Source organism: Python bivittatus, unplaced genomic scaffold (assembly GCF_059951505.1).
Source record: "Python bivittatus isolate LINGU-HERP-01145 unplaced genomic scaffold, Pbiv_v1 ctg000190_np1212, whole genome shotgun sequence".
NCBI lineage: Eukaryota > Metazoa > Chordata > Lepidosauria > Squamata > Pythonidae > Python > Python bivittatus.
Window position 1 is genome coordinate 10,877,632 of NW_028277042.1, and position 17,073 is coordinate 10,894,704.

The 17,073-nt window shown below is 44.3% G+C and overlaps 1 protein-coding gene across 2 annotated transcripts in view; it reads right to left on the reverse strand.

Annotated features, from left to right (window-relative positions):
- Positions 1 to 857: 857 nt before the first annotated feature.
- EDC4 (enhancer of mRNA decapping 4) overlaps positions 858 to 17,073 on the reverse strand; it is a 33,250-nt gene continuing 17,034 nt past the window's right edge. The window contains exons 14-29 of one of the 2 annotated variants that reach the window (XM_007421074.4): positions 16,886 to 16,977; positions 15,980 to 16,176; positions 14,947 to 15,035; positions 13,933 to 14,086; positions 12,347 to 12,810; positions 11,495 to 11,593; positions 10,325 to 10,477; positions 9,315 to 9,357; positions 8,275 to 8,455; positions 6,552 to 6,707; positions 5,946 to 6,061; positions 5,524 to 5,689; positions 4,605 to 4,791; positions 3,624 to 3,843; positions 2,714 to 2,877; positions 858 to 1,669 (exon numbers count right to left, since the gene is read on the reverse strand). In XM_007421074.4, coding sequence (XP_007421136.1) covers positions 1,477 to 1,669; positions 2,714 to 2,877; positions 3,624 to 3,843; positions 4,605 to 4,791; positions 5,524 to 5,689; positions 5,946 to 6,061; positions 6,552 to 6,707; positions 8,275 to 8,455; positions 9,315 to 9,357; positions 10,325 to 10,477; positions 11,495 to 11,593; positions 12,347 to 12,810; positions 13,933 to 14,086; positions 14,947 to 15,035; positions 15,980 to 16,176; positions 16,886 to 16,977 — 2,674 coding nt within the window. In that variant the 3' untranslated portion in view covers positions 858 to 1,476. The remainder of the gene's footprint in view (positions 1,670 to 2,713; positions 2,878 to 3,623; positions 3,844 to 4,604; positions 4,792 to 5,523; positions 5,690 to 5,945; positions 6,062 to 6,551; positions 6,708 to 8,274; positions 8,456 to 9,314; positions 9,358 to 10,324; positions 10,478 to 11,494; positions 11,594 to 12,346; positions 12,811 to 13,932; positions 14,087 to 14,946; positions 15,036 to 15,979; positions 16,177 to 16,885; positions 16,978 to 17,073) is intronic. The other variant, XM_025169372.2, reaches the window with a different exon arrangement.

Below are 17,073 nucleotides of genomic sequence, written 5' to 3' on the forward strand. Positions count from 1 at the left end.
AATGGCACATCACAGCTGCTTCTTAGAGCCCAGGAATATTAGATGTGGAAAATTTTGCAGGGGGCCAGCAGAAGCCTGGTGCTCTGAGATTAAGCACCCTGGGTTATCAAAACCTGTTAAATGGCCTTCTGGCTGCTGGGTGAGGAACAAATGGGGATAAAGTCGATAAGAGATGCCAACTGCTGTCTTGCTTCCAGTCTGACAAACCCCAGATGGACAGGGATGACTTCCAAAGGACCATGGGGTAGAAGCTAAGAGGAATCTGCTTGGGAGTACCCACGGAGGTGCACCACAAGGTGGAAAGAGATTGAGGATGTAAAGACGCCTCCAACTAGAGAACAGGCAAAGGAACAGGTGGGGTTGGGACTAATTCTTCACATGTGGGTCTCTTACAATAAATGGCCAGACTCTACATCAGAAGTAGGAAACCTTTTTTGCAGTTGGGGGGCACCTGCCAGAAGGCAGGGCCAAAGCAAGGAATGGTGGGGCCATCTGGAAATGGCAGGGCCACTCCTTGCCACCTTTCATCTCTCCCTTCCTGCCCAGTGGACTGGCAGAGGATTCTGGTCAAAGATTTTACCCAATCCCTTGAAGAGGGTTTGTGAAAGCAAGCAGAGAGTTGCATGTTCCCTACTACTGCAAGCTGTAACCCCCTTCCCCACTCGCTGACAAGCCCAGCATTTGGTTTTCCCACTGGCTGATCTGCTCGCTTCACTCTAACCACGGTTTAATGAATACATCACAACTTGCTGGGCTGATGCAACACATGGAGCCAAAGCAAAGCATTACTGGGCGAACCCATGCTGGCGAGACCCAACCAGGACTTCGGGAAGAGAAGAAACGGCTTGCTTTTTTTTTTCCTCCAAAAAGTCATTTATTGAACTGGTTTTTAAACATTATTCAAAAATGAAAGAGTAAGATTCTAGATAAAAAGGAAAGAAAAAATGTGGTGTGAACACAACCTCCCCTCCAACTCAACTGTCTGATCTGTAAACATGCTCCACCACACTGAGTAGCAAAGCCCCCCGCTCCCCAGGTGGGGAAGGGAGGTTTACAATCTGCGCCCAGCCACACGCAGCACAGGGGGAGTCATCTCTCACTATGGCTGCCGGGACTCTACGGCCCACCCATCCTTTGACCTTTTTCAGCCAGGCATGGAGAATCCTACGAAATCCCAGGGGACCCTCCCCATGACAAGCTCTCAAAGCGGGACTCGGAGCTCTGAAGTGGGAGGAAAGGTGGGATTTGTGTTTCTGCACATCGCTCATACAAGTGCAAACAGAGATTTGCACAGAAAGTAAGTGTTATTCTGGACTCTATGGGACTGGGCTATGATCCAGCCCACCCATTTTGGTGTGGACAAGTTTTCGCAGCAAAGAGCTCTCAAAGGAGGAGAAGGGCAAAATGGAAAAAAGAAAAGCAGCCACACTTGGTTAGCCATGGCAGGCGCTGTTGAGCGAGAGTGGTCAAGCCTTGTTAGGACATGCTGGGCGTGACTAGGCCTTGCAGCATGATCATCAGGCGCCGGGCAGGCTTGCTCACGTTGTTGTGAGGCTCCACCTGCAGGAATTGGAAGAGCTTCTGGCGCACCTGGTTCATCACTGAACCCATGTGGTCCCGGGTGATGGGGTCGCTGTGGTCAAGATGCATCACTGCCTCCTCCAGGTAGCTGTACAGGGGAGAGAACACAGCCCAGAATAAGCAGGTCATTCTGGCTACTGTACGGTCAAGGATGGCCACATACACTTAGCAAAATTCCATAGAAGCGTAGAAAAAGAGCAGAATCCAGCTTTAATTTCAATCAGATTTCATTAGAAGTCTCTGTCCTTTATGAATGCAAAGTTGTGGGCTAAGACATGGCTTGCTTTAATCATGGTTAATTGAGTCACAATCACTGGGCCCATACCTTGAGCTAAGCCTTCAATCATGGCTTGCAAACAGTAATGTCTGGGTTCCCACAAGATAAGCCCAAAGCAAACAACATTTTCGCTTAGTGAGATACACAAACTAGATTTACATATCCTGTGAAGCCATGGGTTGTTAAATGAACTACTGCAGCCCGTAAACACAGTGTTAAACCATGGTTTGCAAACCACAGTGGCTGGATTCATTTACATAGCATATTAAGCCAAAGGCAAATAAATCACATTATGGCATAGCATGATGTGTGAACCCAGTCAATATGTGGACAATACCTTTAATTCAACTCTGTGGTTGTTTCAGATTCTAGTTTGAGGGGAAAAAAAATCTGACATTTATAGATGCAAATGTGTATTTGTGTCGGGCCAATGGCTGTTCAACCCAAAAGCCAGAGAGGCAGTTGGAAACTGGAGTTCAAAATTTAGTTTGGCTGCCTCCCACTCTTCATGGCCATCAAAATCAAAATTATATTAAAAAAACAGAAATACATTTGAATAACGTGCACATGACTGCTCTTACTTTCCCCAATCCAGAATCCTTTTCTTTCTTTTTTAAAACACAGTCTTGCCAGAGTAAGTATCTACTGCAGTGTTTCTTAACTTTGGCAACTTTAAGATGAGTGGACTTCAACTCCCAGAATTCCCCAGCCAGCATGGCTGGCTAGGGAATTCTGGGAGTTGAAGTCCACTCATCTTAAAGTTGCTAAGGTTGAGAAACACTGATCTACTGTATCACCTGCTTTCAGAATGAGGCATGATGTATCTTCCTGAACACAACACCAAATCATACTCACTTGAGTTTGAGCTCTGTCCGGGCACCTAAATCTGAAGATAGCTGCTGAATGAGAGACAAGAGGACTGGCTGGGACAATGGACAAGGGTGCTGTCCAAACACTTGCTGAGGGTCAACTGTCTCACAGACGTAGAGGACCAGATTCAAATCAGCTGCAGTGAGAGCCTGCAAGGGTGAAAAGGTGTATTCAGAAGATCCAGAGAAATGTTGGGACATCTCAATATAACTGGAAAAAGCCCTGGGGTGGTAATCCACAGAATTGAGATCCACTTGTGCTCCATGATTTGACAGCTCACATTTCCATGCCAAATGGCATGAGCATTAACGAACTGTTAAAACACCCAAGGCCACGGTAGATGTTTCAACCTTGCGAAGGCAGAAGAATGCTAAGGAGTTATTAATCTCTTTTGATTCGTGCTGAATGCAAAAGCACAGTCAACTACCCCAAAGTGGCACCTTCAAGAGTCAGGCCCTACTTATGGATGATGGAAGGGCATTTCTACTTATGGAGAAAGGATGGCACATGGATACATGTGATGCCAATATGTTCAGGCTTAACATTTATACAATGAATTATACAGCTGTGTGCTGTATATGTTAGCTCAACAGCATATAAGCACCTGTGTCTTAAAGTTGGAATAGGCAACATACAGTCTTCCAGATGTTGCTAAACAACCACCCCCAGCCCCAGCCCTTCTGGTTAATAGTGAGGGATGCTGCGAACTGCAGTTCAGCAACACAGAAGTTCCTGCCTTTGAGAGAGACTCCTAGCTTAGTATTTTTGGTCTTGAAAAACACTCTGTGGGTTTTCTGGTTAAGCCCTGCAACTGATCCCCCGAAGGCCTGGTAGGATGACATTTCCATGGGCTGTTGGAAAGACTACCTGGCCTTCCAAGCAGAAGGAGCCATACCTGTTGGAAGGCTTGGTTCAAGTGTCCCTGCTGCAAAAGCTGCAGCATGTGAGCCTGCTGGGACTGGAAGTCCAGGTGAGTGGCAGGGATGGGTGTGCCTGCAGCCGAGCGCATCGCCTGCATGATGCTAGAGGTGACAGCAGCCTGCTGCTCCTTCATGGCCGTGCTCACCTCCCCCTTGATTACTCGCTGTACCTGAGCCAAGATGGACTCCTGCATGCTGGACAAAAGGCGAAAAAGAAGAAAGGTCACAGGGGTCCTACAGCACTGAGGGGGCATAACACACAGGACAAAACACGTGTTCGGTACTTGCTCAACACTTCTTTGGTAAACACCACCACACGATAAAACAGAGTAACTGGCCCTGATTCATCCCATCCTTCTCTTGTGGCTGAAATACCCAATGAATGGCTTCATTCTATCAATTTTATTTAAGATTTCCCTACCCTGGAGCTCCCCAAATGTGTCAGACTGAAACTCCAAAGAGGGCACCAGGTTTAAAAGGAAGCTGACACTTCTCCTTTACAGGGCCTGAACAAGCAAGAGGAACAGTTCAGGTACTCTATTTTGTTGAGTCACTGAAATTCTAAGGAGATTTTTAATGCAGATCATAGGTAATAGTTTTTCATATATTCTCTTAATTGCTCTGAACATGAGGACTTTTGGCAAGATGAGGGAAAAGTTTCATTTCTAGATGTAGGGAAGCTTCCAGTGCTAGGAAGTCTGGCTAGTGTGAAGAAAAGGTAACCATCAAAGGCTACTGTGGCAGGCCAGGCAATTACAAAAGACACGGGTGCAATTCTTTCATAATCATATATGAAGGCGATAATTACATCAGTTGGCTTGTGGATTTTGTCTATGGCTCACCAAAGGGGCTCACAACTCTTGATCAGACTGTGTGCAAGTACAGCATGGACGCTGCAACAGCATGTGATAATCGACTCCTACAGACAATGCCCACCTTGGTTCCCACAAACTCACTTGCCCACAATGACATGAAGCTGATGCTGGATCTCAGAATGCACGCTGGCCGTCACGGTGGATGCCATTTGGTCAGTTGCACTCTGGAAGGTGTTGACCATCTGCCGGAGCTGGCCCAGCAGAGAGTCCCGGGCTTCTTGCTCTCGCACCTTCTTATTCTTTAAGTGAGTCTCCAACTGCAGAATATCTATATGAGAGGATTCACAAACGTTCAGTGGTATGACTGGCAGTATGTCTCATGTCTTCGCTCTCACCAAAACACTGCACCATTTTTCAAACTCTGCCACAAGGCATAGGAAATTCATGAAGTTACATGAACCTCACGAAATGTCTTGCCTGGATTTCTGCTGTGGATTTTCTGTTCGTGCAAAAATGGACACTCTAGAGAGGTTTGAGACATTGGCCAAAGGACTGGTAATCTCCTTTGATAAAAGTTTTCCCTGAAAATTCTGCGATTTGTACCAATCCCAGAGGAGCAGGGCAATCCCAGAGAAAAATGCACCCTGTTCAAAATCTCATGGGGATCCCATTCAAGAACATTGCTTTTGACTCTTGCTCAACAAGATTAACCATGATTAACCATGATCTTTAAAGCCAAGCTGAACAACAACAACAACAACAACTCTTCTGAAACTTTCAAGAGTCTCATGGAAATTGTTCCAAATAGAAGAGATTTCCATTGTTGTAGAGCTATTCATGAGAATGTGTTCAACAATGGCCAGTTGGATACTTCCATCAGCTGGGTAGCTGACTGTCAGACACGTGGCCTTCCAACACAGAAGCTCTACTGTTAGACTATATCCTGATGTCCCCCACCCCAAAACATATTCAACTGCCATTTGCTTCACATGCTTTTACTCATAGTTCCTGTATTGGGAGCAAACAGCTGAGAAACAGAAGGGCAATAAACAGGACATACATTCTTGCGTGCCTTGTTTGAAGGTGTCATTGATCTGCTGGAACATAGACTGGCAGCTCTTCTCAAAAGCAGGTAGAACTATACTCTGAAATGCTTCCCGAAATGCTGTCTGCATGGGCACCTGCAAGGTGTCAGTGGCTGCCCGGGCAATAGTGTCAGTCAGGTTCTGGAAACCAGTGAGACAGAAATCCCAGAGGATTAGCAAAATGATCTGCATGCCGAAGAGGTCACTAAAGAAATGGCACCTCGTCTCTTTGGCTGAAGCAGTAATCCTAATGCTCTAAGGCTGGCACTAGCTTCAGGCTGAATGGGTAGCTAACCTGAATAGAAGCACCAGCACAGAATGTGCTCCTACATGCTCCAAAACAGGTCCCTTCCATAGCATACTGATGGAGAGAAATCTGCTCTTGGAAGTTTCTCACCTTCGATTTCACCAGTTTGGCAACGTTCTCCTTCAGTGTTCCTTCGATGGCTGTCAGCTTGTTTGCAATAGTGTTACTCAGCTGTCCAGTGATGGGATCCAAGCTCTTAGATACACCTGGTTAACAAAAGAGACCAAATCCTTTCTGTCAGGAGTAAGTATGTAAGAAAGCCTGCAGGTGAGCACTCCCTGAAAAGAGAAGGAAGGCAACATGTACACCTCCAGGTATTGGAGTGTATTTTCCAGCATCCTTTATCTTGGTCATGTTAGCTACAATTCACATGCATTGGAGTGCAACAACATATGTTGCCGATCACAGCTATGAACTCTGGCATTCATTTTTCCTGCCATATAATGATCTCTTGGAAAGAAAGAGACCAAAAAAAAGCTAGTGGGTACTATCGAGGACAATTAGAGATGCTCCTCACAGCAAGTCCTGGGAATCACGATCATGCCCCTGAACTGGCTGCATCTTTTTTTTGGATTTTTAAACTCAGGACCCAGTTCCTTGAGAGAAATAACCTAAGGGTTGCAGAATTTTCATTTCAATGTGTCCTCCATGGAGAATGTTTTGCAAGCAGTTCATCATTTACTGTGCAAGACTTACACGGAGGAACTGTCTTTTTCATCTCCTCACGGATGGTCCTCTCCAGCCGATTGCAGGCAGCTGTAGAGAGGGACTGGGACAGCTGTTGGGAGAGGTGCTCTTGCAGTTGCCCACTGCGTTGCTGTCCCTCAGCCAGAGCCTGTTCCAGCCTCCGCTCTGAAACTAGGAGTTAAGGAACATGGAAAGGAAAGGGTGCACAGGCAATGCTCAGAGATCCCAAAGATCAAGCTCAATGGCAAGACTTCAGATATGCAACTTAATAAGGCTTGACAAGACTCGTATTTGGCTTAAGGCTCTCACACACACAATAGGGCACGGCTAGCTAATAATTTTTACTATATAATAGGAAGAAACCATTAAGCAGTTTTTTGCCTTCTAGCAACATGAAGGTGCAATTCTCTATTCTGACACTTCTTTCTTTTCAGAGCCAGCATGAGACAGTGGTTAAGGTGCTGGACCAGAAGCTGGGAGAACCCAAGTTCTAGTCTTCCTTTAGGAAGGAACAGGAGCCAGCTGGGTGACATTGGGCCAGTAACTCCCTTGCGGCCCTAAATGAGCATCAGGTTCTGCAACAAGCAGGCCGATAAACAAACCCCCTTGTTGAACTATGCACTGATAGCTTTGCTGTAAGAACCAGGTGAGTGCCGTACGAAAACCAGAGGACCCAGCAACCACATGGGCCAAACAGTGAGAAAAATAACAACTTCTTTCTCCCACCCCTCTCAGAGTTTAATAGACTTTTTACCCTGTGTTCCTAGGCCTTGAAGGTAACATTTCTGCCCTGGAAAACTTTGGCTATCACCTTAACTCCCACACCACGTACAAACCCCTAGCATCACCAGATAAAAGGCCTGGGTAGCAGACAATGGGAAAAAAACTGAGACACTAAAAGATGGTATTGCTCAGAATAAAGAACTGCTTGAGGGACAAATTGTCAGACGCAGCATGAGGCAGCTTCCTGCGAAAAAACCCAACAGGGTGTCCTTCCTTGCTAACTAGACTTAGTTAAAGATGAAATGTTTCTGTGTACTCATTCTTTCTCTATTCACACACACGTTGGATCATCCTTTGCACCTTACCTAGGTGTAATCACCAAAGAAAAGCGAGCTGGGAAACTGCTAGAGAGAGGGTATTTCTAGTAGGGTTACCCTACTTACAGAACGTCCGCCCCAGTTCAGAATACCCTCTGGACGCTGGGTCAGTGTCGGGGGAAGACCTTTCTGATTTTCAGTCAGTGCTCTTCAAATCTTGTACCAATGCTACCTAAAGCCAGTTGTTTTAGCTTAAGATTTGTGTATCGGTTCTTAAGGCAAATTAGTACGAATATTTATGGACTGGGAGATGACTCTGCTAAATGGATTGCCACTTATTTTTCATACTGTTTCTCCTTTTTTATTTTATATAGAATTAAAAAAAAAGAGCAATGCATTCATTTTAGATAGATAGATAGATTAACCTTTTCCGCATTCCCAATTTTCACTGAAAGCTATTTAGAGAGCGCTGGTTATGAGATATAAATATAGTGAAGAGAGAAAAAAAAACCCTAACCACATAAAGCAAACAGGTCCTCCTCTTTTCTTTGTAAGGCAGCCAGGCACGTTAGTGTGTAGAAACATGAAAGACCACCAGAATTCAAGCCCACTGCCATGATCCAAAACTCAGTGCTGAATGGGACAAATTCCGGCTGGAGAAGGGCCCATCCAGCCTTTCCTGAGGAGGATACGCTCCTGCTCCTGCTGGGAGTCAATCACCCGCTCGACGTGACCCATAAGGGAGCTCTGCACGGCATCCAGATGATCTGCAAGCCTCTGCATCAGCTCCATCTGATTTTGTCTCAGTTCGGCAATCTCCCTCTGCTGGGTCCTGAGCAGAGACATCAGCTCATCCTGGTATTCAGGAGCACCCTGAGGGAGAAGGCACAAGATAAGCATCAGCATGCTGTGACTTTCAGTGGATCTTGCTGTTTTATTTCAGAGAAAACCAACTGAGTTCATCCCTCTGGTAGAAAACAAACTAGACTCACTCACAGTGACTAGCCCTGTTTGGGAGAATAGCAGAAAATATTCATAAACGATCCATATGAAGAAGCATTTGGGGAGAAACATCTATTTCAATCAATGTCTGTTGCCTCAGGATCAGAAGAACTGCATGAAATGTTCATGTCCCAATTTGCCTCCTTAATACGGACTTCAAAGTTTATTTATTATACTACTTAAATACATAAGTGCAGTTAGGCTTGGCTTAGGCTAGACTGGGGAGCAATCATTTCAAAGGGCTTACTTTCTCCTGATAGAGAGAAAGTTTTAATCATGTGAACAGATTGTGTTTCAAAGTAACTATACCAAGTTTTAAATTTCCAAGACCATCTTGGACATGGATGCAAATAATCAGTAAAAATCCAGAGACAGAGCCTTAATAATTGATATCATAACACAACTAATTAAAGCAGTATTTCTCAACTGGCAACCTGAGCAACTTTGAGATGTGTGGACTTCAACTCCCAGAGTTCCCCAGCCAGCATGCTGGCTGGGGAATTCTGGGAGTTGAAGTCCACATATCTCAAAGTTCCTGAGGTTGAGAAACACTGTATTAAAGCATAAAGGGGCATGCTCTTTGTCTTCTCTTCACCTTGTTAATTTCATCCCTCAATCCCAAACCTCTGCAGTTCTGGAGAAGGAGGAGGAAGGAACAGAAAGGCATTTCTTATGGGGAAGATAAACTGCAAAAAAATAAAATAAAATAAAATAAAAAGCTTGCACTAACCTGCTGATCAAAGGACCTTGGGGACTGTGTCGCGTCCCTAGAACTGAAGAAAATATGTTAGTGATGCACTGCCAGGGAGGATCATGTTGAAATAAGTATCATTAGAACTTCAGTTTAGATGGCACTTCCCTAAGTCAAAAACCATACTGTTTCAGTATTGTCTTCTGATAATTTCTCACCCCAATAACTGAGTCCAGAACCTGTTTTCCCAACACCATGAAACAGAATAACAACAACAAATGGAAGTACATAAGTAAAAAGTCCAAGGACAAATTCCTAACTGAACAAAAACAGCAGTATTTTCCAACTTGGTGCCTCCCCAGATGTGTGGCAGTACAACTCTTTGTATAAAAATGCAAGGAGACTGATTTTAAAATAGGTTGAACCCTCCCTTCCTCCCTCTTCTTTTTCTTTTTTTCTTTTTTTTGTAGGTTTGTAGGTAAAACGTCGTATTTGTGTGTATGTGTGTGTGTGTACGTGTGTGTGTGTGTGTACACACACTTTGATAAAAATATAATAAAAAATAGGTTGAACTGTAAAGGCTTGGACATCATTTTTGAGATAGACAGACAGACAGATAAGAAACTAGCTAGTGTCTTAAATGTTTCCTAGTCTTCAATATATGTTATTGGTGTTTTAATGTTTTGAGCTCATGGCAGAAGTGTAATTCCAACAGAAGATTTTCTGGTTGGCGATGCCCCTTTTTGGCCACTGTGCTGTGTATGCAAGGCAGGGAATAGTGACACTCCTGGTGAAAGAGGGTATAGATTTGGCTGGCTGGGGAATTCTGAGAGTTGAAGTCCACTCATCTTAAAGTTGCTAAGGTTGAGAAACACTGGTATAGATGTTTTGATTGTGAGCCAAAAAATCTTGAGAAAATGTTGTATGTGTGTATATTATATTGTGTGTGTGTGTGCATATGCATATGTTTATGTCCATCCATCCATCCATCTCAGGTTGACTGTTAATGGAACGTCACTGTTTCCAACCACATTAAGAAACACACTAACCTGTCATCTTTCTTCCCCTTCCGCTTCAGCTTTGGGGAGGCTCGAGGAGAAACTTTGGCTTTCCAGTCCTTCACTGGCAGCCGCTGGGCAGTCACTTTGGTTGTGAACCCCCCCGAAGTGGAAGCCAAGCTTGCAACTTCATCATCATGATCACTGCAGAGAGAAGAGATGAGAAGGCAGCTTACTAGGAGTCCTGGCAAATGATGTCACAACAGCAGTCTCAGATCAATTTTAGCTCATCAGTGGTATAAGGTGGCAATAATTTCGGATGCCTTTATGCTATTATTTTGCTTCCCAAAGAAGCCGCGGATGGATGAGTTTTCCTAACAGGGCACCCTTTGGGTGAGTTAAAAAAGTCCAGGGTACTATTCAAACCTACATGGAGGATGTCAAGTTAGGGAAAGTGGTTATCGATATCTCAAGGTCCAGCACAGGGAGCTGCATTCGTGACCAAGAGAGCAGGGCATCAAAGAAGCCTTAAAGCCATTTAGGGTTTAGTTTCCTACCATTATGGATATTGACAATTCAATCAATTTCCAGATGAATGAATTCAGGGCACCCTTCATCCAAATCCCAGTACCTTCACCTTGGATTAGCCAACAATTGTAGCTTCTACTGACAAGCTGCCTCTGACATGCAAGTGGCCAACAGGAAGAATGCTAAACTGAGCAACTGCGACTCAAATCGTCCATATTTCTCTGACTGTTATCGGGCTGCAAATGAATGCCTATATGGTCTCAGACAGGAGTGGGTGAATGTATAATTTGGAGATTTGACCTGTTCAGATCTTTGAATCAGATTTCCAGATGTCAAGTCAAATTGATAGTTTGATGGGAACATCCAAGAGAATTGGATCAATTTTCTAAACTGGATTTCAATTCCAAACTGAATGAGCTATTCCACCAAATTTTGCCTGATTTGCTAACTTTTCATATCTAGAGCAGAAGTCATTTGCTTGTGGAAGAACCTTTAAAATGCTAGAACCATCCTCTGAGAACAAAAGCCCAGGTCTTAAGAATCAAAGATGCTGGGGAAGAAAACTGACCATGTCCAGACAACTGTATTCAATATTCCTGGGATTTTATACTAGGCAGCACTTTCCCCAAATTCATTTGCTTTGTTATGCTAGAAGCTTCAAGCGAGGAAGAGAGAATTGCACGCAGCCCATACCTCTGCTCAGCACTAGCATCTTGGCTGTCATGCTGCAGCAGCCGGTAGCTGTGCCTGTGGCAAGAGCTCTTATGCTTCTCTTCCACTTCATTCCTGGGACTGCATGGAAAAAAAAATCAGGGGAGGCAAGTTGCATCAAAGCCAAATGTATTCTGCTTTATCCATTCATGCACCAAGAGTTAAGCACTTGGGCACACAACAGCCACTGGAGTTTTCCTTTCCACCTAAAATGCTCTACAGGATTCCAATTTTATTTCAAGCAAGTCTGCAAGCTCATCCCAAACACAGTCCTTAGAAGCATATCTTGGACAATGGGCTGTTTGAAGATCTGGGAGAAAGAGGCAAAGTAGTTCTCAATTGGAGGTCACAATACAGGAAACACAGGAATCGTGGATGGGCCCCAGCCCAAGACTGAGCATATACTTTCTAGCAGAAGAGTCACAGATTAAAGGGGGAAAATAACCTGGTAGGTTGACAAAGATCTCTCTGTCCCCAGGAGAGTCGTGGCACTTCTCCGTATCCTGAATAGCAGGGTAGATGGACAAGAGTCTGATACGTTATTATTTCTTTCCTTATTTAAGCATTTATAGTCCCGGAATAGCTTTCAATCCACACAGCCCTGCTCTCAGGGTGATAGGAAGGGGATAAGGACAACATGGTAACCAGGCATCTGTTCTTAAAGTTTAATCATCCCTCTGATTTTTCTAAGATAGATTCCTGTGTTCTCACCTGGAGAAGAGGGCTGAACGTTCAAGTACTCTTTTTTACTTTACGGCAACCACAAGAACCAAGTAAGTGAGGGTCAAGATGGGCACCTTTGCCCCAGGGAAGAGGGACGGGGGCTGGCATTACCTGTCTGCCATGCTGTTCCTGGTCTCCCTGGTGATGTCAGGAGCAGCCGGCCATGGCTGACTCACCCCGCTATCCAACGCCACGTTTTCCTGAGGTAAGGCTGCCTCCAGCAGTGAGGGGGCGGTCAGCATGTCCACCTCGTTGGGGGCCATGTCCAAGGAGTGATGGCTGGGCTCTGAGCTGTGACGGTTCCGTGGAGAAAGCAAGTGCAGAGCGGAGGCTGCAGAAGCCATGCTGTCTGCGTGAGGGTTGGAGTCCAGCATTTCCACGGGGAGGCCAGAAGGGGCTGCACCAAAGCTGCGCTGCAGGGTCTCTGAGGCGATTTCAGGGATGTCCTGGGACATGGCGGTTGAGGCTGAGGAAATGACATCTGGGGAGCGCTCACGAGTCGGGGAGGACTGGGGCACCACCAGAGGCTCCACCTCCTCCTGCTCCAGGGCCAGAGGAGGGTTCCCTGGGGAAACCTGGAGAGGAGATGCAAAGAAGTCAATCCTCTGGTTGCAAGCTACTCTTCTTTACAGGCTCCTAGGACGTTAATCCCTATGTCTTCTGCCTACCTTCCCCTTTCTGTCACTACGCCTGGATGATAAGGATGATTGTTTAGTTCACAAAATGTAGGATGGGGGACATGTATCTTCAGAATGGAAAAAGGGATTGGAAAGATCTGAGTAATTGTGTAACTACATTCTAAGTCTTTTTTAAATGATATAATCATTCTACATTTTCATCACAGCGTTCAGGATAGTCTCTGCGGTTCCCTGATATTATTCTTGCAATAATCCAGCAAGGAAGGCTTATAGAGACTGATTCCAAGTTCACTCGCTGAGTTTCACAGCTGAGCAAGAACCTGAACTCAAGTCATCATGGTTGCCATACAACACCTCTGCCCAGAATTTCCCAATCTGGGGGGAGGCTATATTTGGCCACAAAATCTATCAAAGGCCATGCTGCCTGGGAGGGGGGAGTGTTATAATTTAGAAGGCAGCAGATTGGGAAAAGCAGGACTCATCTGTCCACTGCACTGGTTCTCTTGCACAGTGGCTATTGTTCTTAAGAAAGATTCCCCCACAAAGTGATGTGAAACAACTGCATACAGAGGCAAAAAATGGCCTAACAAGAGAATTCTAGGACAGACACATCCTTGAAACCATGTCATCTTGTGGGACCCAGGAGGTGGGCCCTCTCAGTGGTGGTTCCTGCCCTTTGGAATGATCTCCCCCCATCGACACACACATATGGCTGGCTCCAGCTCCGCAGGCCTTTACGAATTGGGCAGCTATATAAATGCTATCAATCAATCAATCAATCAATCAATCAATCAATCAATCAATCAATCAATCAGAATCTATCTCCCTCCCGCTCCAATTCTTACAGTTTAGTTTGCAACTAGTTGCACAGCAAATACGATTTTTTTAATATACACAATGAATGTCTACTTAAAAATCAACAGTTAAAAAGTGCAGGGGAAGCAAGGCGATCGCTTTGGAAGTCAGCACGGCCGACAGCTTGGACAAGCTAAGGAGTGGATGTTGCACGGAGGCTGTGGGGATAAGAATCACTATGGACTCGAGGAGAATCTACCTTACCGGGATGGGGACCTTTGTGGTCAGTTTCTCAGGAAGGCCGGGGAGCAGGACAGAATGATTCCGTGGGCTTGCCTGTAGACTCCCGCTGCTGCCACTCAGCGTAAGGCTGGCATCAAGCTGCATCTTTGGGCTTAGGGACATGTCCTCAGATGGCCTGTGGCAGAGAGAAAGAGGAAGACCAGAGTTAACAGATAGGACACTTCCATCTCCTCCCATCAGAAACAACCTAGAAACAGGGTTCCCAGCTCTATCCAGGCCAAGGGCCAATTCTGGTGTTTGGTAGTATGCTAAGCATTGCACTCCAAAAAACAGAGGACAGAGGCAAGACAAACATGATACCTGATCATTTCATTTGTCTTTGCATTTACTTTCAGTCAAATATAGCTAATCATTTGTTTTCCAGTCACGTACTGAACAATCACAATTTGATAACCACTTTTGTAGAATTCTAGTGACTGTATTGGAGACTTTCTGGAACTACATCCAAACCTGCAGCCCCAGATTCTGCATGCCTGCATTCAGGAGTTTTTGCAGGGTATTGTCAAAAAGGTCAAGATGGTGGCCACGATGCTGTGATCAAAGTTCCACCTGTTTTTTATATCCATGTGCAATGCACATAAAAAACAGGTGGAGTTTCAATCGCATCACTGTGGCTGTCATCTTGATGTTCTGTCCCTCCCTGTACTACATGCTTCAAAAAGGTGCTCTGTTCATTCCATGTACACGTGAGAGAGAGACAGAATGTAAATGAACAAGTCAGGAAAGGTCCATAAAAGGTGATACCTTCCTACAAGCTATTTTATCTGTTCAAGAAATAGAACTGCTGATGGAATAATTGCTGGTGCTATCTAATGCTGGGATTGATCTTACAACCAGCATATGTCACTTTCAGTTAGTAAGTAATAGAATAAAATGGTCCCAAAGTCCTAGGAATGCTACACACTGCTGAACTGTGCTCAGTCCTTTTCCTTGATCCAAGTTACAGTTGTATTTCAACCCACGATTGAGCCTTACCTGGGAAGAGGGGGCTCGCTGACTGAAGAACTGCTCATGGTGGTCACAGCCGTGAGGGAACTAATGCTACTTCCAGGGGACCCTGTGATCTGGTACAGACAACAAAGTGTGTAATTTGGATGCAACGTGTGGGGGATCAATCACACTAAATTATGCCTTTGTATTGTACTTAGCAATTTGGGTGCTGTCTAAAATAATTTAGTCAGTTTAAGGGCTACTGTGCTTTATGTCTGCTTTCTGATTTCCAAGGGACTCATGAACTCCAGTTAGCACAAGGAACAGACTTGAATTAGTGCTGGCTTTTAAAATCAAAATAGACAATGAGCATTGTGCATTTATCCCAGCAGGATTTGAAACAAACCAGGATTTTCTACCTTGAGCACAAGCCAATTCACTCTTCAAAAAGTTTCTTAAATAACAAGCTTAAAAGTACAATGCCATCCATGAGCCTCTCATTGCCCAACAAGGCTCCTCCACGCCCTCAATGGCTTCTTCTCTTTTAACCTTTAGTGTCTAGAAAATAACTGATGAAACCTGAATATAATTTTAATTTGGTTCTGATGGCTGCATTATGATATGTATTGTTAACTATCTGTTTATGGAAAATCATGCATCTAAACCAACTTACTACAGTCTGATTAGTAGAAGTTATTATCTTTATGTTTGTTTAAAATAATAATAAAAACATCTTTTGACCACTTATCCCCAGAAATTATTATTTGAAAAATTGCCTACCCATAACTGCCGTTTAAACCCTTTTTTATACTTGGAAAGTTCATCCAAATAACTTATTTTTCTGAAAGGAAAAGAGACATACTAGAAAAGTATTAACAGCTTCAAGGTCTTTAGCAAATGGGGAGCAGCCTCTCTGGTGGGATTTCTACCTGCACTCTGATACACCCAAAGCTCCATTTTATTCATACAGAATACTAGGCAATGTCTATATTTTGCACTAATGAAGGTGGCAAGGAAAACTGGCCACAAGTCTAGCTAGGAGGAAGACCAGATGCCTCTTCTGATCTGAAAGAGATACCTGCTGCAAAGATGTGCTGGGAGTCATGAACGCGTCTGGGGTCATAAGCTTGGGTTTGGTGTCATTAGATGGTGGGAGGAAGTCCACAGGCACAGACAGTTCCGAAATGCGTCGCAAGTCAGGCTGCGAGCCATGGATGGATCCCTTCTCAGAGCCCCGCCCTTCCATGCCTATGTCGGCCAGGTGATCAGGGAATGCTTCAGAATACAAAGGTATGGAAAGAGGGAAAGAAATGGTGACTTACTTTCAGATAAGCATGAATGAGGCAACAGAGTTGAGAAGAGTCATAGCAAGCTACCTATCCTGAAGATTTGGCAAACAGAAAGAACTCACACTGGGCTCCAACACATATTCATGATTAGAAACATAGTCTCCTTCCTCAATCATCCCCTCTATAACTAACCAAAGAATGCAGCAATATGTGTTACTATGGCAGAGGTTTTGTGATATTTTACAATAATATTTTGTAGTGATCGTATTGTAGTAGTGTTTTTATTAGTAAACCAGTGACTATTGATATGCATAAAATATGAAGTAGATTTTTTTCTTTTCTTTCTTAGTTTGTATGTTTAGTTAGCTGGGGTTGTCCTCCTTTTTAAAAAGTGAACTTTTTAAAGATTATTTTGTTTTTTTTTAATTATTTTGTTACTTGTACATGTATATATTTTTTAGAAAAATACAAGGAAGGAAGGACGGACGGATCATCCCCTCCATAAAACCAAACTTGGAAACCAAGTTTATAAAAAGTACATATGCAAAAATCTGGCTAATTTATTCCAGTCACTGAATTTCATATAATTTTTTAAAAATTTGTAAGCCACTTATAAACAGCAGGCAAGAAACAAAGGAAGAAACCTCTACAGGTTCTGCCCGAATTTGTCTGGAAAAAGGAGAGAGAGAACTCACCGAAGTCTTCACGGGAACCATGGGGAGGGACAGGAGCAACTGTATCTGGACTATGGAGAGGCTGGAACCTTATCTGGACATCCTGAAGAGCCCTGCAACATTTAGGCAGATTATTTCAGGTTACCTACTTCGTCTGGCTCCACTGAGGCACCTGCTCTACTTAAATTTGCCTTGCACAAAGCAAGTGA